This window comes from Neophocaena asiaeorientalis, unplaced genomic scaffold, assembly GCF_003031525.2.
Source record: "Neophocaena asiaeorientalis asiaeorientalis breed wild unplaced genomic scaffold, Neophocaena_asiaeorientalis_V1.1 scaffold225, whole genome shotgun sequence".
Taxonomy (NCBI): domain Eukaryota; kingdom Metazoa; phylum Chordata; class Mammalia; order Artiodactyla; family Phocoenidae; genus Neophocaena; species Neophocaena asiaeorientalis.
This window is the reverse complement of record NW_020172364.1, coordinates 3,273,607-3,292,780: the sequence shown is the minus strand read 5'-3', so window position 1 is coordinate 3,292,780 and position 19,174 is coordinate 3,273,607. Positions and strand designations below refer to the sequence as shown.

Below are 19,174 nucleotides of genomic sequence, written 5' to 3'. Positions count from 1 at the left end.
ATTACCAAGTTTCAGTTAGAGCTTGGAGAGTCAAGAGATAACTCTCTAGGCGACAGTGGCTCATGGTGCCCAGTGGCGCACACAGAAAAGCGCTAGGCATTGCGCTCGAGGTGCCTGCACGTGCCTTATCCGACTTGATTTCGCAGTCCCATTTCTAGAAGTGAATCCGGGGCTCAGAACAGGCTCATGATTTGTCCTAAGTCCTACAGTCAACTAGCGCTGGGACTTGAACTAGTTACTGTGAACTCTCCAGTGCTCGAGGCTGCCTCCCTAGGGTCCGGAAAGGGGTCATGGGTCACCTACCACACTCAGACTCAGAGAGACTGTCTTTCTCCTGGGGGTCCCCGGACTAAGAATCTCTTGGCTCCTGTTTGCCCTGGCTAAATACTGCCGAGATTCTAAAGGTACTGGATCCTGACTTCTGACTGGGGAGTCCTCTGAGAGGGGCAGGCAGGAGCGAGGGGCGGGTCTAGTCCAACCAGCTCCACCTGGGCTGGGCAGCCCCGGGACTACCCACCTAGCACGAGGATACGGTCCTCCGGCCTCAGCTCCGGCTCTAGGAGGTCACGGAAGGAAGAGAAGTCCCCGAACCACTCGTAGGGAGCAGAGTCGGCAGCGTCCCGGTAGCGCTGGTCCCAGTACTGGACCTCGCGGTACCCACAGTTCTTCTCTGGTAACTCCGGCAGCGGCGCCCAGGCCCCAGGACAGGCCATGATTGCGGCTGCCGGGCCTTGAAGGCAACTGGCCCCCACGTCTGGGCGGGGCTTGGCCCCTTATGTAGCCAATTGGAATGGCTGCATATAGGAGGCGGGGCCCTTGTGTCTCCGCCCAGCACCAGCAGTTGCTCAACATAAACACGTGGAACTTCCGTCCTCTGCTAAGCGCTCTTGGAAGAATCCTCCGGGTAGGAAAATAATATCGTCCAGACCCTGAATCCTCTGGATGCGCTGCTCACTAACTTCTGAGAGCCACACTCGTGGTGTCAGACTCACTCCGGCTCGTCATTGCCCCTCTCATATCTTCAGTTTGGCTCCTTCCATTAAGAAGTCTGAAAATTAATGAAACATTCATTTCTTCCTAGTTTTGAGCACCCGAAAGGCTCTGGGGGGTGGCGGGAGTAGCGCGGACAGAGGTCTTGCTCTCCAGGAAAGACTGGCATGAACGCAGATATTACCAACATAGGCGAAGTGTTATGCTAGGCGGGGGAGGTGCGGAGGAGGTGGGGGGCGACATGGCGTGGGCAGGAATGTTACTTTTCTGGGCAAACGTTCGATCCACATTAGCTCTTGTGTGTACTGAGGAGTAAGACTATTCCTGCTCGTATGGAGCATGCAGTCCATCAGGGGAGACGTGTGGAAGAAGTAGATTTTAGTGGAGTAAATAAGGACTCCGGCAACTCCAGTCAGCCCTCGGTCCGTTGGGGCACGCGGCGCGGGAAGCGGAACCTAAGTACCAAAGGGTCGGGCTTCCGGGATAGCGGGCCCGCGAGTGCGGCGCACCTTCAAGATGGCGGCAGGCCTGAGGAAACGTGGCCGGGCAGGTCCCGCAGCTCGGGCGGTGGGACTGTGCGGGCAGTGGCTGCGGCGCGCCTGGCAAGAGCGGCGCCTACTGCTGCTGGAACCGCGCTACACGCTGAAGGTGGCCGCCTGCCTCTGCCTGGCGGAGGTGGGCATCACCTTCTGGGTCATTCACAGGGTGGCATGTGAGTGCGCCGAGGGGGAGAGGAGGGTGGGAAGGGGGACCAAACCCCCGACCAAAACTGGGACCCACATTCGGAGCTCAGACTTAGACCCCTGATCCACTCAGTCATCAGTTGCAGACTCGTATCTTTTACCCAAATCCTGCTCCGCGGAGAGCCAACCCGATCTTAATCCCTCCCAGAAAACCTGGGTCCAAGTTAATGGCTGCTGCTGCTATTTGTCTCTGTGGCTTTGGACACGTCACTTCCCTTGCTGGGTCTCAATCTTCTCATCTGTTCATTTCAGAGGTCTGGAAGTCTCTTCTCAGTGATGGCATTTTCTGACGGTTTGAGTCTTTTGGCATTATTGGTGACTCCTCTCCAGGCTGAAAACACTGGACTTAAGGCTTACTTGCTAAAGACCATTAATTCAGTACATATTTATTGAGTGCTTATTATATGGCTTACACTATGCTAGGTACCAAGGGTATAGTGGTGAAAAAGATAGACACATTTCCTACTTACGTGTGTGGGTCTGGACAAAGATAACAGAAAATTACAACACATCATATTCATCATGATGGTGGTAGACAGGGTGCTATAAAGGACATAGGAGAGCACTTAATGCAGACTTGAGGAGTCAGAGAAGGCTTCCGAGAGAGTCCTCCTCGAAAGATAGGAGCTAGTTCCTTGAGGAAAGAGACAAAAGGGGTGTGTGTGTGGGGGAAGAGTACTCTAGGCAGAGAGAATCCTGTATCAAAGAGCTCCTGTCAAAAGAGAAAGTCTATTTCCTTTGAGGAACTGAAAGAATTTTTTCAGAGCTGGAACACAGAAATCAAGTGAGGGTAGTACTAAGAGATGAGATTGCAGAAGTCGAGACAAGATCATGAAGGAATCTGTAAGCTGTGTTAAGGAGGTAGTTAGCATGGTGGTTAAGAATTTAGAGCTCCATGTGTTCCAATCTCAACTCTACCCTTCCTAGCTCAGTGTTCTTGAGCTAGTCACTTAACCTTATTAATTCATAATTTCATCTTCTAAAAATGGCAAGAATAGAATTTGGTCTTTATCTTAAGAGCCTTGGGGAATCATTGAAGAGTTTTAAGCAGAGAAATGTGATATGATTTCTATTATAGGATGAGCTCTCCGGTTGCAGGGTGGAAAATATATTGTAGTGGGGTGAAAGTGGAAGCTGGGAGCCTAGTTAGGGAGCTCTTGCACCATTGTGGCTAGAGATTATGTTAGGCCCAAATTTGAGTGCATGATAGCAGAGAAGGATGAGATAGTAGAGATATTTAGGATAAAGAATAGGCAGGGGACTTCCCTGATGGCACAGTGGTTGAGAGTCCACCTGCCGATGCAGGGGACACGGGTTCATGCCCCAGTCCGGGAAGATCCCACATGCTGCAGAGAGGCTAGGCCCGTGAGCCATGGCCACTGAGCCTGTGCATCCGGAGCCTGTGCTCCGCAACGGGAGAGGCCACAACAGTGAGAGGCCCGCGTACCGCAAAAAAAAAAAAAAAAGAATAGGCAGGACTTGGTGACTGGGGGTTGGAAATGAAAGAAAAGGAAGTATCAAAGGTGTTTCCCAGGTTTGTGACTTGAGCAGCTGAGAGGTTAATGGAACCCAGGAAGGGGAGCAGATTTGGAGTGGAAGGTTATGAGTTCCATTACAGACATGTTTGAGTTTGAGATACCTGGGTTCACCCAGAGAATGTCAGATAGGCCTTTAGAGAAGGGGTTATGATAGAAGTCCCGAGGATGAGCTCGAACTCTGTGCTTTGATGGGCTGAGGCAGAGAAATTCTGAACCTGGAAGTAACCACACCATCCTGTCGTTTTCCAGATACAGAGATTGATTGGAAAGCCTACATGGCTGAGGTGGAGGGCGTCATCAATGGCACCTATGACTATACTCAACTGCGGGGTGACACTGGACCTCTTGTGTGAGTGGGGATCAGCTGTTCAGTGAGGATGGGAGGGGCTGACTGGATGCAAGGCCGGATAGCTTGACCCAGACTCACGTTCTTTCTCCTCTTCCAGGTACCCAGCCGGCTTTGTGTACATCTTCATGGGGCTATACTATGCCACTGGCCGGGGCACTGACATCCGCATGGCCCAGCACATCTTCGCTGTGCTCTACCTGGCCACTTTGCTGCTTGTCTTCTTGATTTACCACCAGACCTGCAAGGTGAGTCCTCACTACCAGGAACAGAGGGCCCCAAACTGGGAGGGCTGGGGAGTGGGGATGGTTCAGGGTTGGTGAGCTGACCTTTTTCCCCACTGTGCCCACCTCTCAGGTACCTCCCTTCGTCTTTTTCTTCATGTGCTGCGCCTCTTACCGTGTCCACTCTATCTTTGTGCTGCGGCTCTTCAACGATCCAGTGGCCATGGTGCTGCTCTTCCTCAGTATCAACCTCCTGCTGGCCCAGCGCTGGAGCTGGGGCTGCTGCTGTTTCAGGTCAACACCCCTCCCTTCTGGCCCCCTCTTTCATTTTCTGTATTCCATCACTTTCTCCCCAATTTTCTGCAGCAGAGGAAGTAAGGGAGTGGCCAGACAGTGTAGGTCAGTTAGGGCCATACTAGGTGAGTCCAGGATGTGTAGAAAGTCTTCACCCCCAGGCCCCCTACACACACACCCTCTTCCCATCCTCTGTTTCCTCCAGACAGCATCTGCTGTTGGAGTTGGTCATTGCACTTTCTAAATACTCAATATGTATTTGCTCACTCAGTCTGAGTGTAGAGACAAGGTATGAGCACCCTACTCCCAGCCTTCTCCCAGGCTTCCGTATCCTCCCTCCAGCAGTTCTGAGTATGAGTGCTCACCCTCTGCCTGGAGCTTGCTGGCAGGGGAGGGGAGGAGTTGCTGTGGTGATGGTGGGCTGTACATCTTTGGGTGGAGTGCATGGCCCTGGAGCTGATCTCCACTCTCCTCTCCCCTATCCACTGCAGCCTGGCAGTCTCTGTGAAGATGAATGTGCTGCTCTTCGCCCCTGGGTTACTATTCCTTCTCCTCAGGCAATTTGGCCTCCATGGGGCCCTCCCCAAGCTGGGCATCTGTGCTGTCCTTCAGGTATTCCCTCCTTACCCTTTCCCCTTTCTAATGAAGTGGAGGCCACTCTGTCTGGCCTCCTTTCATCCTTGAGACTTCCTCAAAGACAAGAGACAGAGTTTTGGAGTTTATTCTGATCTGGGCAGCCACCACCTCTAGGCTTTGGTTTCTTTAGCTGTCAAACAAGGGTGTTGAACTACATGGTCTCTGAGAGTCTTTCTAACTCTGCGCATTTATGACTTGGTGAATCCAAACTTAAAGCACTGTTATTACCTGCTTCTTTGGCCCAAAGCTCTTGTCTGGGTGGGTGAGCCGGCTTTCTTGCTATTCCTAGTGGGAGTTAGGGATCCTCTGAGACCTATACCCTGTTCCCCCTCCTCTCAGTGATTAGCATGAGGCTGAGGGTGAGCCTGGGCAGCTCTGTTGACATCACACCCATCCTCAGGTGGTGCTGGGGCTACCCTTCCTGCTGGAGAACCCCGTCGGCTATGTATCCCGCTCCTTTGACCTTGGCCGCCAGTTTCTCTTCCGCTGGACAGTGAACTGGCGCTTCCTCCCCGAGGCCCTCTTCCTGCATCGTGCCTTCCACCTGGCACTTTTGACTGCCCACCTCACCCTGCTCTTGCTCTTTGCCCTCTGCAGGTGGCACAGGTGAGAAAGGGGAGCAATTTCATGAGCAGACATGGGGGAAGGAGTGAAGGGCCTAGGCCTTAGGGGCTGCATGGGGAGATGTTGAGCTCCGCTTGGCCCACATTGGGGGCTTGATAAATATCTCAATGGCTTCTCCCCAGGACAGGGGAAAGTATCCTGTCACTGCTGAAGGATCCCTCCAAAAGGAAGGTTCCACTCCAGCCCCTCACACCCAACCATATCCTTTAAATCATGGGAAGGTAAGTCTTGCCCTCTCCAGCTGAAGTTGGGGTCCTTGTCAACTAGCCCTGCATGGCTGGTGACCTGGGAGAGGGAAAAGGAGTTAGCAGTAATAGCTACAGGGCCCATTCATAGAGCTCTTACCAATACTGTGCTGAGCACTTTACATATTTAAGCATTTTTTATTCTTTATTCTAAATATTATTGAGTTACCATTATGAGTGCTCACTCTCTGCCTGGTGCTGCCCTAAGAGGTTTACATACATTCTAACATTTAAAGCTCACAAGAGACTCTGTTTTATCCTCACTTTACAGATTTTAAAGATGGGAAAATTAGGGCTTTAAGAAGTTAAGTAATTTGCCAAGGTCACATAGCTAGTAAGTGATGCCTCGTTAGGCGTTAGGGCTCTAGATATTACTGCCTTCACATCAGACTGAGGAATAGGTCCAGAGAGGTTAAGAAACTTGCCCAAAGGTATGCATCTAGGAACAGCAGAGCCAAGGGGCTATCTGACCCCAAAACTTTTGTCCCTCTGCTTTGAAACCTCCCTACCCCTTCTGCTCCTGCCCTTGGCCTTGACCACTGTATACAGATTGTTTCTGCCCTCTTCACCTCCAACTTCATTGGCATCTGCTTCAGCCGCTCCCTTCACTACCAGTTCTACGTCTGGTATTTCCACACACTGCCCTACCTCCTGTGGGCCACGCCTGCACGCTGGCTCACACACCTGCTCAGGTACCAGCTGGGACAACCTGGGGGCGTGGGAAGGGGTAGGGAGCTCCTCATCCCAAGACTGTGACCACGGAGGGGCAGGGGGTGAGCTGAAGTGCTGCAGGCCTAGAACCTGGACGGACCTGGAGCTTATTTCTCATCTCCAGGTTGCTGGTGCTGGGGCTCATTGAGCTCTCCTGGAACACATACCCATCCACGTCCTGCAGCTCTGGTGCCCTGCACATGTGCCATGCTGTCATCCTGCTGCAGCTCTGGCTGGGCCCCCAGCCTTTCCCCAAGACCATCCAGCACAGCAAGAAAGCCCACTGAGATCCATCTCTTCCCCTCCAGTCTATTCTCAGGACCCTGGATGGGGATGGACTGTGTGCCCTTCCCAATAAACTTTATGAAGTCCACTTCTGTGCAGCCTACATGGAGGTACCTGGACCAAGCTGTGAGGGACAGGCACGCAGCAGATAAAGAACTCATTCAGACAGTCCTAAGAGGCACTTTATTGTGTAGGATTTAGGGACTGTGGCTCTCTCCCCTTCTACTGCACTGCACAGAGCTCAGAGGGGAAGGGGCATGGGGCGGAAGGAGCAGGAGAGAGCACAGGCAGGCACTTTCTGTGGGGCAAGAGGATTTGTGAAGGGAATGAGCAGCAGTAGGGGCGGACTGTCACCAGCCCACCCCTTCCCAGCACCAAGAGGCCGGCTCTGGGTGGCAGTGACTTGAGTTTGTTGGGGGGTGCCAGCCAGAGCAACCGGTGACCCTCACATGTTTGCTGGGCTGTAGCACAGCAGGTGCAGCTGCAGGTTCTGGTCCCAGTGGCGCAGCAGCAGGAAGAGACCCCGGGCTGCGGCCTTGAGGTTGGCCAGGTCAAGGCCGTCGGGCAGGTGCTGGGCCCGCAGCCAACAGTCAGCCTTAGCTGCCGCCAGTTCCCACTCACCAAAGGCCGCGGCACAGCGGTGCTCCAACCACGCAAGCGCCACAGCAGTGGCCCAAGTCCGGCCCCGCAGGTCGGCACCACCAGGCCCTTCCGCCCCCTCCGAGGCCTCGGTGTCTGAGCCCCGGCCACTGTCCACCTGGCCTGGACCCTCGGAGCCCGAGCTGGGGGATGGGCTGCAAGAGGCCGTGGCACTGTCACCCTGGCCAGCACCATGGCCTAGAAGTGCCCAGGGAGAGGAGGCCGAGGTGGGGCTAAGGCTGGTGCGATGCGCAGCGAAGGGCGAGGCGCGGCACAGGCGCTCCCGCGGGATGCGCACTGCTGCGCAGAAGGGCGCGTCTAGGCGGAAGGAGCCAGGTGCCTCCTGCAGGCGCACCTGAGGAGAGAGGAGGTGGGGGGAGAATCGAGCTGAGACAGCGCCCTGGCCCTGGCAGCGCCACCCTCCACCTCCCGAGTCCTCACCAAGGGCAGGTAGTCATGGTTGCTGCCTTCACTGTTGCTGTCACTGGCTTGGCCCGTGTTGGGGCTGCAGAGTCTATGGCTGTCTGGGCCTCTGGCCTTCTGACGGCCCAGGCTGAGCCGAGAGGGAGGCTCGGGGGGCAGACGATGAGGACCTCTGATGGGGGCTGCGCGGTCCCCCAAAGCAGAACTGGAGTTGCCAATTTGGTCTGGCTCCCAGCCGCCTGCCAGAGAGCCTCCCTTAAGTCCTGAACTGGAGCCATTCAGTGGTGGTCCCTAAGCCTGGTTGGTCCCTACCATTTACCCAAATTTGAGTGTTACCTTTAGAGTGGACGGCTGTGGACAGAGGAGCTGCATCTAGATGACCTTGAGAGGCAGGAGGGGTGCCTGGGGGTTCGGCTGGCTCTGCAGGGGCACAGAAGACAGGGGTGGGGTATGTCTCAGAGGGTGGCCAGTGAGATGGGAACCCGCACCTGGGAGGTCACCTGGAAGGGACCTTACCTACCTGAACTGTGCACCTGCAGGGCTGAAGGTAGGACCTCTCTGGTGGTAGCATCCACAGCTACAGGGCAGGTGAAGCAGGAAGGGGCAGAGCTGACCTTGCTTGTCTGAAGGGCTCGGAGCCAGGGCCTCCGGGCATGACCTGCAAAACCAAGGGGCCGGGCTTCCCTGGTGGCGCAGTGGTTTAAAATCTGCCTGCCAATGCAGGGGACATGGGTTTGAGCCCTGGTCCGGGGAGATCCCACATGCCGCTGAGCAACTAGGCCCGTGAGCCACAATTACTAAGCCTGCGCATCTGGAGCCTGTGCTCTGCAGCAAGAGAGGCCGCGATAGTGAAAGGCCCGCGCACCGCGATGAAGAGTGGCCCCCACTTGCCGCAACTAGGGAAAGCCCTCGCACAGAAACGAAGACCCAACACAGCTATAAATAAATAAAATTAAAAAAAACAAAAAACAAACCAAGGGGCCACATGTTGACTGGGAGGGGGGGTGTGCTCCCAGCACCCACTCTCTACAAAGGGCTTCACAGAAAAAATCTCAGTGCTCCCATAGCTTCTCCCTCTGTACACATTTTTGGGTTTTTTTGGCCGTGCCTCCAGGCTTGCGGGATCTTAGTAGTTCCCCGACCAAGGATTGGACCTGGGCCCCAGCAGTGAAAGCACCGAGTCCTAACCACTGGACCACCAGGGAATTCCCAGCCTTCTGTCCACTTTTGAACAGAGTGGAGTTCCTTCTTGGGGTCAGCTCAGACTCCTCAGCTTTGACAAGAAGTGGTTAGGCTGAACACTCAACCACATTGTACCAGGACTAGGCCCCCGGCCACCTACAAATTCAACATTCTGGATACAGCCCAGAGGAGGCATTGACTGTGGTACCTTTTCCATCTGCTCATTTCAGCACTGCCCAACAGAACTTCCTGCAATGATGGAAATGTTCTACATCTGCATGATCCAGTATAGTAGCCACTAGTCCCATGTGCCTATTAAGCATTTGAAGTGTGGCTAGTGCAACTGAAGAACTGACATTTCAACTTTATTTAATTTTAATAATCTTCCTAAATGACTCAGACTCCTCAGCTTTGACAAGAAGTGGTTAGGCTGAACACTCAACCACATTGTACCAGGACTAGGCCCCCGGCCACCTACAAATTCAACATTCTGGATACAGCCCAGAGGAGGCATTGACTGTGGTACCTTTTCCATCTGCTCATTTCAGCACTGCCCAACAGAACTTCCTGCAATGATGGAAATGTTCTACATCTGCATGATCCAGTATAGTAGCCACTAGTCCCATGTGCCTATTAAGCATTTGAAGTGTGGCTAGTGCAACTGAAGAACTGACATTTCAACTTTATTTAATTTTAATAATCTTCCTCAATGACAGATTTGTTTTTATGTTATGGGCACTGTGAATCATTACAAGATGAAATTCCCTCTCTGTTGGCTGCTAGGAAGCTTGCCAGTTTGGGGTCCCATGCTTGCAAGGGCACAAAACCTCATGGTGTGCATCTTTGATATAATCTCATTCTCTGCTTCCTTTTATTATCCCTTTTTTCCCCATTGCCCTGCTAATTTTTTTTTCTTAACAATGTGGGTGAGCCGCCTCAAATCACTTGTGAGCAAGGTGAGGTATAGCGAGTGACCCCACAGACCTATGCCTCTGCCACTCTCTGTCCCATAAAGGCTCCTTGAGCCCTGACTGGGGCCACCAGCAACTCACCCCGGTCAGCCCTGGTCTCGCCCCGTCCTCGGAGAGCCAGCTGCTCGTTGTCCCGGACCACAGAAGCCGCTGTCAGTCGATGGAGTGCTTGGTCCCAAGCATTTCCGCTTTCAGGGGGTGACGGAGGCAGTGAGCCAGCATCCCTAGGCCCCCACAGCATCTCCAGCCCAACGCCCACCTCCCAGCTCATAGGCTGCTCCCCGCACAGGGCCCGGATCACCACATGGCAGCGCGGAGGCTGGGGATGCAGTGGTATTGCTGGAGGGGCCAACTCCCCACTGGGGGGAACAGCCGTGAACAAGAAGGATGGTTCCATCAACATGTCCCAGTCCATGGGGGCTGGGGAGAGCAGGTTTCCTGGGGAGAGACGATGGTAGGAGCAGGGGCAGTGGGGTGCCCTGGGCTCCACCTCCCCAAGGTCTACTTGGTGTCAGAACCCGGCTCCCCATAACCCTTACCTGAGTCATCCAGGCCCTGTCCCAGCAGCTGCCCTGGCTCAGGGCCTGGCCCATCTGGTGCTACACCCAGAGAGGGAGATGGCCGGAGATGGCCAGGGACTGAGTTCACCCGGCCTGGGGGTGATGAGAGGCTTCGGCCAGTTAGAGCTGCTCTGCGTCGACGGCCCAGCACCTCAGCACTGAAGGCCCCAGTCTGCATGTGTGAAGGTGGTGGGGGGTCCAGTGGTCAAGGAATGCAGAGCTCCTGGCCATCAGACATACATACACAGCTGGCCACATGCCCCTTTGTCTGGAACCCTGGATGGCTGCTCACCACCCTTAGGGGTGAGGCCAGACTCCTGGCGCCTGACCCCCTTCCCATCGTCATCTCACTCCATGCCTATGTCTCAGTTGAGGTTATTGCTTGTCTGTTTTTATTCATGTCTTCTCCCGTTCTGCCTAGCTAACTTCTTATTCTTCCAGAGGTGCCTCTTGCTTTCCTGACTCCCTCAGACAGGGTTAGTCACCTTGACTCTGAACCCCCATAAAGCCACATCCCTGTGCTCATCAATGTATGTTGCATGGTATCATCACTATACATTATACCATCATTACCCATCTATTTCCTCAGGTAGACTTAAGAGTAACCACTGCACAATTTATGGCATACAGCCAATGGTCAATAGATATTTGCTGGATACATGGTAGATGGATGTGGATTGAATCTCACCTTGACTGGAGCCAGTGGGGGTGGAGGCAGAGGGCAGGAGTGGGAGCCAGCAGATTCTCCCCAGGCCAGGCTGCGGCAGCCCTGCTGAGAAGGGGGATCCGGGGGAGCACTGCCTTCGGGGGACCCAGGGCCCTGGGAGACAGGGGACTCGCTGCTGCCTGTGGAGCCTGGGCCTGGCTCTGGGCTGGCAGAGCAGTGGGTAAGCACATACTGCTCCCGGATGTACGAGGACTGGAAGATGCGGCGCCATATGGCTGCGTCAGAAGAGGGGTTAGGTCCAGGGTCCGTGACTGGGTCTGTCAGAGCATCAGTACCTATTGGGAGGCAGGAGAATAGATCCCAGCCCTGGCCCCTCCCACTGCCCACTCCTCCTCCAACACACATACACTCAGGCACTCACTCCGATCTGAGTCCCCAGCAGCCCACGGGCTGGACAGCTCTGCTGACACAGTGCCTGTTCCCAGTGGCTCTGAGGTGCCAGTGGGCTCAGTGCCAGGGCTGGTGGCAGATGGTGCTTCCTCTGGGGATGGGAACACGGAGCTGCCCAAGCTCTGCCAGCCAGGCTCTTGGCCCTGGAGAGGGATAGACATTGGGGGAAAAAAAACAACAACTGATTATAGTTATACACTACCTCTTTCCAAACAGGATTTAAGATGACTCACTGCAAGAGGCGATAAAGATAATAAACCAGAAGTGAAAGCCCAGTACTAAGGAAAGAGGAAGCATACATGCTGACCATCGGGTTACTAGAGATGCTGTGGCTGAGCTTCAGGTTTGGCCCTGAGCTTCCTGGCAGCCAGGGAAAAAGACAAACAGTCCATTATACAGCTCTCCTGATCAAAAAGTAGGAAGCATGCTTGGTTCTAGAGAGATAAAGCTTTTCATAATAAAAATAACAATCATTTATCCAACTCCTCCTATGTGTCAAGTATCCTATCAAGAGCACACATGTTATGACTTCTAATTACAACCTTATGAAAAAAATCAGTACAAGGAAATGGGCTCAGAGAGGTTAAGTGACTTGTCCAAAATCAAATAGTTAGTACATGGCAGAGTTGGGATTTGAGATTTCATTTAGACAATCTCTGTCTGTCCCTGAATGTTACAGGAAATAACCCAGATGGTGCTTTTTGCAGGCACTGTGTGAAGTAATGAGCAAGTTTCAACAAAAACCTTGAAACTAATGCTGGCGCTGTTCCCTGTAACTGGGTGCTTTAGTGACCAAGGGTAGCACTTTACAGGACAGCCTGTCCTGAGGGAGGCAGGCTGCAGTCACCTTGAGGGACCCAGTATCGTCTCTAAGGAGGTCTAGTGGGTAGCAGTAGGAGCGTTTGGCAGAGAGAGGCACAGGGAATAGGAAATGGGTTTTGCAGAGATGCAGGGGCTTCAGCCATCCCAGGCCCACCTCCCACACCCCAGCCCAGGCTTACCCCTAGGGGGCGGGACCGGAAGCCATCCACCCTGAAGAGTGAGCAGTAACCGAGCAGCTGGTCCCCAGGATAGAGCGCTGGGATCTCCCGGGGCGTCAGCAGTGCCTCCACCGCATCGGGCACAAACCAGTCCACAGAGATGTCGCTCAACGCGGGCTCCAGTGCTTTCCGCAGGGCTTGCACCAGCTGTGAGGAGTGACCAGAGGGAGGCCATGGGAGAGAAAGAGGTGCCACACAGCCAACAGTGTGGGAAGGCTGCCCTTCTGCTGATGCCATCTACCCAGCCCCTGGCTGAGGGGAGCAGGGTCCGGCTGGGGTTGGGGGAAAGAATGGAGGTAGGAACAAGCAAGGGGACTGAGTGTTCAGTGCTCAGGGCTCGGTGCTTCTCCTGGCCTGAACTGTGCCACGTGGATAAGGCAAGACTTTTCAAAGATATGGCTTAGTACCCGGACAAAACTGAGAGCAAGATTTGGGGAGCAGTCAGAGGCCATGTCCCCCACACTTCCAGCCTCCTGCAGCACCCCACAGCAGGGTGCCTGGAGACCCCACGACCTGACCAGGTTCTGTTTCAGACTCAGTGCAACTTGGGAGGAGGACTTAGACGACTAGGGAACAGGGCCCAGGCTCAAGCTCACCATGGGCTGCAGCCTTTCCCCAGGCCTCAGGAAGTAGGCCTGGCCCCTGCTGAGGGCAGACAGACCCTGCAGCAGCTGGCGGCAGGCAGGCCCCAGCCCAAAGGAGAAGCACCTGACAAGAGAAGGGGAGCAGCCGTGACCTTCCGGAGCCTCTTTGGGAGGCCAATCTCAGGATCCTGCCTCTGCCCACTCCATCCTACCTGGCTGCCCCCCTGTGCCACCTCATGAGCTCCAGGGTTTGGTGGGTCGCAGCAGCCATGGGCGAGGCAGCGGTGAGCAGGAACAGCTGCCGAGGGTAGGCCCTGTGCTGGGGCTGCCCAAGGGCCCAGTCCAGCGCAGACCTCACGTCCGGCGGGCCGCCCGCAGCCTGCAGCATCTCAATGCTCTCGCAGATCAGCTTCACAGCTTCCTGGAGGAAAAGGACATGGGCTGGGCCACACTGGCTGAGACGCCTCTGGCTAGGCCACCAAAGCTCCGGGCCACACTCACGTCACTGCAAGGCCGGCTCTCTGGGAAGAGGGGCTGCACCAATGTGCCAAACGTGGCCAGGTTGATGAGCGTCTGGGGCGGGAGCGACTTCACAGCCAAAACGAGGGCATCCTGGGGAGAGCCAGGGAGGGCAGGGTGAGGCAGGCCCCACTGGCACCGGTAGAGAACAAGGGATGCCAGATTGCTTGCTTTCTCCAGGCCGTGTGTAAAATGAGGGGTAATCTGGGTGAGGCCCTGTGTGTGTGAGACTGTGAGTGAGACCCTGGCATGTGAGGGAGACTCTGTATGAGAGATGATTGTGTATGTGACCCTGGAGGTGTATGTGAATCCTTGGGTTTGAGATTTGGTGTGACTGAATGTAACTTTACATATGAAAGAGGCTCTTGGAATCTGGGAGAAATGCATGTATGTATGAGCATGAGAAGGAGAGAGAGGTGTGTGTGTGTGTGTGTGTGTGTGTGTGTGTGTGTGTGTGTGTCTTCGGGAGGCTGCCCCCCAGCCCACCTCAGACCCACTGCTGCACCTAACCCCAGGCCTGCCCACACCGTGCTCCCACAGGCCTTGTGTGCCATGCTGCTGCCATCCAACAGGAAGAGGAGCTCCCGAGTAGCTGTGCCCAGGTGTCCAGGCTTGGAGCTCAGGTCCGGGCAGAAGCTGAGCACCAGCACGGGGTTCAGCAGGATGTCCTTGTGGAAGCGTCGCTGCAGGAACCACACCTGAGCACGGGAGCCGCAAGTCATCCTGGGCCAGGCTGAGTGCAGCTCCGACCTAGGCTGGCAGCAGGACCTAGCCCCGGAGACTTTTTCAATCCAGTCCACCCAGAGGGGGCACCCTTTTGTAGTCATCTGAATAAAAGCAAGGGCAGAGACAAGTGGCTGTCCTCTGCCTAGGTCAGTCCTACCCCCAATCCTCCGAGACACGTTCCAGGGACACTTGAGTGGGCCCTCCTGTGAAAATACTCATCAGTCCTCTGGGAGGGTAGTGGCAGCTACTGAGAGCTCCTGCTGAGAGCAGAAGCCCCCTGCCCATCCCAACGTAAGCCTGCTCGCCTTCTCCTCCTGCACTAACACAGCCAGAAGTGGGACCAGGGGCCAGGCCAGGACCCCAGGCAGCCATACCTGCCGGTCCCCCTCACTGTCCCTTCGCTGCAGCCTCTGGAAATCCCGGCGGGCCCTCACCTGGGCCTCATATTCTGCTGAGCTCAGGCTGCCGGCCTCCAGCATCAGGTGTGGCTGGTGGGGCTCTGGGGAGAAGGGGACACAGCTCTGTCAGGGAAGTCCCTGTCTCTAGACCCCAACTGCTCAGGCCCACTGTCCTGGGAGAACTTTGCCGGTCCGGCCTCCCTGTACCACCAGGCCCACCCTCACAAATGAGGTGGTCCTGAAGCAGGTCAGAGCTGGCCTACTGTGTGTCCCAGTCTCTCACCACTGGGGTGCAGCAGGATCTCCAAGGCCCGGTCGCAGTGGTGGCCCTCTGCCAGTGTGACACAGATGGTGGCTGCAGAGCTGGCATGAGGGGGAGCATCTGCCCGCAGAGCATGAGAGGGGCTCTCCAGGCCTGAGGGATGTAGAGGCAGGGAGAGGTGATAATTGCCCCACCCCAAGCCAGTACTAAGAACACAACTATCACCTTCCTAGGCAAGAGTGCTGGGGGCCGGGATCATGGCTGATTGAGCTCAGCTCTCAGAGTCCAAGCTATGGAGTGGGCAAGCGGGGATTTACCTGCTTTCATGGACTGGGAGCACAATTCCCAGGTGCATCCTGCCTGGCCAAACAGTTCTATATCAACCAACTGCTGATTTAACGTCCTGGTCCACCCCGTGAACAAGAAAACTCAAATTCATCACTTGGACTCTGGTCTCATTGTAAGCATCCGATGGTCTCATTGTAAGCATCCGATGGTCTCATTGTAAGCATCCGATGGTCTCATTGTAAGCATCCGATGGTCTCATTGTAAGCATCCGATGGTCTCATTGTAAGCATCCGATGGTCTCATTGTAAGCATCCGATGGTCTCATTGTAAGCATCCGATGGTCTCATTGTAAGCATCCGATGGTCTCATTGTAAGCATCCGATGGTCTCATTGTAAGCATCCGATGGTCTCATTGTAAGCATCCGATGGTCTCATTGTAAGCATCCGATGGTCTCATTGTAAGCATCCGATGGTCTCATTGTAAGCATCCGATGGTCTCATTGTAAGCATCCGATGGTCTCATTGTAAGCACCCCTCTTCTCATTGGCGAGTGGAGTGGGAGATAAATAAATGACACCGACAAACCTAGGGGTGTGTTTGTTGTGTGGAAGTGGCCAGGGGGTGATCCCACTGTGAGACTAGAGGTTCCTAAGGCTTAGGTCCCTGTCTTCTTTTTGTCCTGTGTTCCTCCCATCCCTGAGCCTTCAGTTATTTCCCAGTCAGCTATGCTGGGAGGGGCACCCACCTGCGAGCAGGCATGGCCCAGTCACCAGCATCTCGAAGGAGAAGGTGTATGGGGCCGGGCAACGGGCAGGGCCTGAGAACACGTCCAGAGGGGCAGCTGGCTCCTCCCAGGCCAGCCCATCCCCCTCAGGGCTGCCCATTCCGAAGCAGCTGGTGGGGCTGGAAAGGAACACAAGGAGGGTCACTACCAGGGCCCCTAGCCCCTCTGGCTGACTGGCCTCAGCCCTTCCCCACCCTGCCAATCCCCCGGGGCACCCTGCCAAAGCCCCCTCACCCGCACTAGACCCAGAGAAGCCGAGGGAGGGACGAAGAGAATCACCATAGGCCCAACCTGTCGTCACAGAGCCCCGGAGGCCTGGGGGGCCCCAGCGGGCCTGGCGGGGCCAGAGGGGTGAGCACGGAGGGCAGGGCCACGCACAGCACCCCGTCAGGCCTGGAGGGCAGCTCCCGGCTGCTGCGCAGGGTCACTGTCATGGTGCCGGCTGCGGCGATGAGGCCTGTGGGCAGCACCAGTGTGGACCGGGCCTGGGCCAGATCCAAGACAAGATGACCTATGATGAGTGAGGAAAGGGGTCAGAGGGGGCTGGAAGCAGACGAGATGGGAGAATCTGGGGGTGGGAGCAGGCACTGAATCAGGGGAGCTTGGGCAAGGAGGATTTTGTGAGGTTGGAGGGATGCTGGGCTAATGCACTGGTGATGCAGGATGGAGGCATGAGATGAACGATGGTTGAAGGAGAGGGAGGTTGATGGTAGAAGGAGCTGGCTGTCATTAGGAAAGGCAGCAGTGACATCACTGCTAATAGAGGGCTGAGGAGAAGGGGGCATGTCCACACCACCCCTAAGGTCCTGGGGGACTCATACCCTCCACCTCTCTTTCTTTACCTGCTCCAGCGTGTTCAACCCTTGGGCCTCATCTTCCTAAAGAACCCTCGCTGACATCTCCCATAGCCTGGTACCCACCTGCTCACAAATTCCCCACTCATGAACAGTCACGGACTCCCCACTGCCCACTAGGTGTGGCTCCAGAATTTTCTACCCAAGAGGAATTCAGGAACTGTAATCTATTTGGAAGCTAGCTAGAGGACACTTACATACCAAGCACATCATTTTACTTAGATCTCGGTTTGTTTGGGCACGGGTGGAGCCATGGGCATCACCACTGCTGCTAAAGGGAAAATGGCCAGGTGTATACAGTGATGGTCAAGGCCCTACATGGTCTGGCCCCAGACTACCTTCACAGCCCTACTTTATCTCATTTCTCCACAATAATCATTTACCCATTCTTTTGAAAAATACTTGCTGAATAAATGAAGGGAAGAAAAAATTGGAAGGAAAAAAAGGAAGGTAAGAAGGAAGAAAGGGGCTTCCATCCCAGGCAGCTGAGGCTTGGGACAGTCTGATACAGTGAAGAGAGCACAGTGTCAGGTTTTGAGTCTCCACTCTGTGATTTCTAATTCTCTCCTTTGGTAACTCTCTTGTTTAGAGGAGCCTTGGTTTCCTCATTTATAAAATGGGGGTCATAATTATATGTCAAGGACTGCGGTGAGGAATGAATGAGATGATATACATGAAGCATCCAATGTTTAAGAGACTGCTGCTGTTACTTTTGTCACCTATAAAAGGGGGAAGGAGAACAACGCTTGCATTACATACCTCTCTGGATTCATATGAGGTGACATCAGTGACTGGGCTTTGTCAACTGTGAATCACTATAAACATGAGGTATTTTATTACCATCACCCAGTATAACTTACTTCGAAACCTTTGCTTACACGATTGCCCCTGCCTGGGGTGCCTTTCCTCTCCTCTCCATATCACTACATCCAACCCTTCCTTTCAGTCAAATGCTGGCTCCACTTCCTTCTGGAATTTTCCTGAGGCCTCAGCCTAGAGCTCACTCTGGCCTCTAACTACCTGCTGGGCTTGTGCCAACTCTCAACACCACTGAATTCTGTTCCTCTTCTCACCCAGATGGTAAATCCCATGTGCAGGAATCAAGTGAATGTACAAATAAATAAAGGAATGAAGTGCAAGCCAGAAAACCTAGCAGAGGGGTGGGCTTCCATCCCCTCACCCAGCACTCACTCATCCTCTTTGTGCTACATTTTGTGCCAGATGCTGGGATTCTGGGACTCCGAGATGACCAAAACCCCGTCCCAGGCTCAGGAGCTAAAGCTCCAGGGGGAGAGAGAGACGTGTGGACTGCCTGCCTTGTCTATCTACCTGGCTGCAAACCTCGGGTCAGGCCTGGTTCACATTCCCCCAGCACCTGGCCCACGTCAGGGGCCCAGTCCTCGACTGTGGAATAAAGGGATGAATCAATGAATGAAAAAAACAGTGGCTGGAGGGGGGACAGAGAGGGGCGGGATGCAGAGCGGGTGCAGGAACTAAAGTGCGGCTGCTTTCAGGGAGATGGGGCGGGAAGCGCCCTGGACTCACCCTGCGCACAGCGGCGGGGTGTTGAGGCCCCCAGTGCGGGGCCCACCGCGCGGCAGCAGGCGTCCTGCGAGCGGCGCCGGCTCTGCAGCTGGAAGGAGACGCGCCGTCCGGCGGCCTCCGCCTCGAAGCCCGAAACCACTTCGGCCTCGGCCAGCGGGTACACAAACACGCCTGGGGCGGGAGGGGGGCACAGGCGATGTCGGACCTTGCTAGGCTTGCGCTGGCCACCACCCTGTGCCCCCGCCCGGGCCTCACCGTCCACAGGCTGCGGCTGTGGGTTGTGGTAGGTGAGCCGGGCCCGCAGGCTGAGGCAGGGTCCATTGGCGCAGGCCCGAACCCAGGAGTCCGTGAGCGGCAGCGGCGTCCAGCTGGAGGGGCAGTACAGGCCGGGCATGGTGCCTCTGGTGGAGGGGGTGCTCGATGAGGGGCGCGCGGCGTGAGTTCAGGGCGTTCCGCCCCACCCTCCTGAAAGCAGGCGGGGAGGCTCTAACTCCGGCGCTGGGACGCGGACCTGCAGGGGGCGCGAGGCTGAGCCCGGCCCGGCGGACAGGTGGCGTTTCCACCCCAGTACCTGCCGGCCCCCCGGGGCTCCCCGCGGCTGCCAGCTGTTGGAAGTGGCGCGGGTGGAGAGATGGAAGATGCTCTG

At 55.3% G+C, this 19,174-nt stretch overlaps 3 protein-coding genes across 4 annotated transcripts in view; 1 reads left to right on the top strand and 2 right to left on the bottom strand.

The window, feature by feature from the left end:
• EEF1AKMT4 (EEF1A lysine methyltransferase 4) overlaps positions 1-738 on the bottom strand; it is a 5,335-nt gene extending 4,597 nt beyond the window's left edge. Inside the window, exon 1 of the mRNA XM_024768648.1 lies at positions 518-738. Coding sequence (XP_024624416.1) covers positions 518-713 — 196 coding nt within the window. The 5' untranslated portion in view covers positions 714-738. The remainder of the gene's footprint in view (positions 1-517) is intronic.
• A 584-nt stretch (positions 739-1,322) lies between these two features.
• ALG3 (ALG3 alpha-1,3- mannosyltransferase) lies at positions 1,323-6,807 on the top strand. 2 transcript variants are annotated; one of them, XM_024768671.1, is made up of 9 exons: positions 1,323-1,665; positions 3,521-3,620; positions 3,718-3,865; positions 3,975-4,135; positions 4,627-4,747; positions 5,172-5,377; positions 5,518-5,594; positions 6,188-6,332; positions 6,476-6,724. In XM_024768671.1, exons 1-9 carry the CDS (start codon positions 1,323-1,325, stop codon positions 6,636-6,638), a joined length of 1,464 nt encoding a protein of 487 aa, XP_024624439.1. In that variant the 3' UTR covers positions 6,639-6,724. The 2 variants fall into 2 exon arrangements, with proteins under 2 accessions (XP_024624439.1, XP_024624448.1); XM_024768680.1 differs by having other exon boundaries at positions 1,499-1,702; positions 6,476-6,807.
• Positions 6,808-6,930: 123 nt separating this feature from the next.
• VWA5B2 (von Willebrand factor A domain containing 5B2) lies at positions 6,931-18,922 on the bottom strand. The gene is made up of 19 exons (XM_024768691.1): positions 18,784-18,922; positions 18,529-18,699; positions 16,421-16,640; positions 16,091-16,248; positions 15,079-15,210; positions 14,772-14,896; positions 14,214-14,369; positions 13,654-13,764; positions 13,365-13,573; positions 13,165-13,276; positions 12,530-12,715; positions 11,500-11,671; positions 11,100-11,413; positions 10,391-10,583; positions 9,933-10,289; positions 8,219-8,356; positions 8,035-8,118; positions 7,717-7,937; positions 6,931-7,630 (listed from the first exon to the last, which is right to left on the bottom strand). Exons 1-19 carry the CDS (start codon positions 18,920-18,922, stop codon positions 7,082-7,084), a joined length of 3,747 nt encoding a protein of 1,248 aa, XP_024624459.1. The 3' UTR covers positions 6,931-7,081.
• Positions 18,923-19,174: the final 252 nt, after the last annotated feature.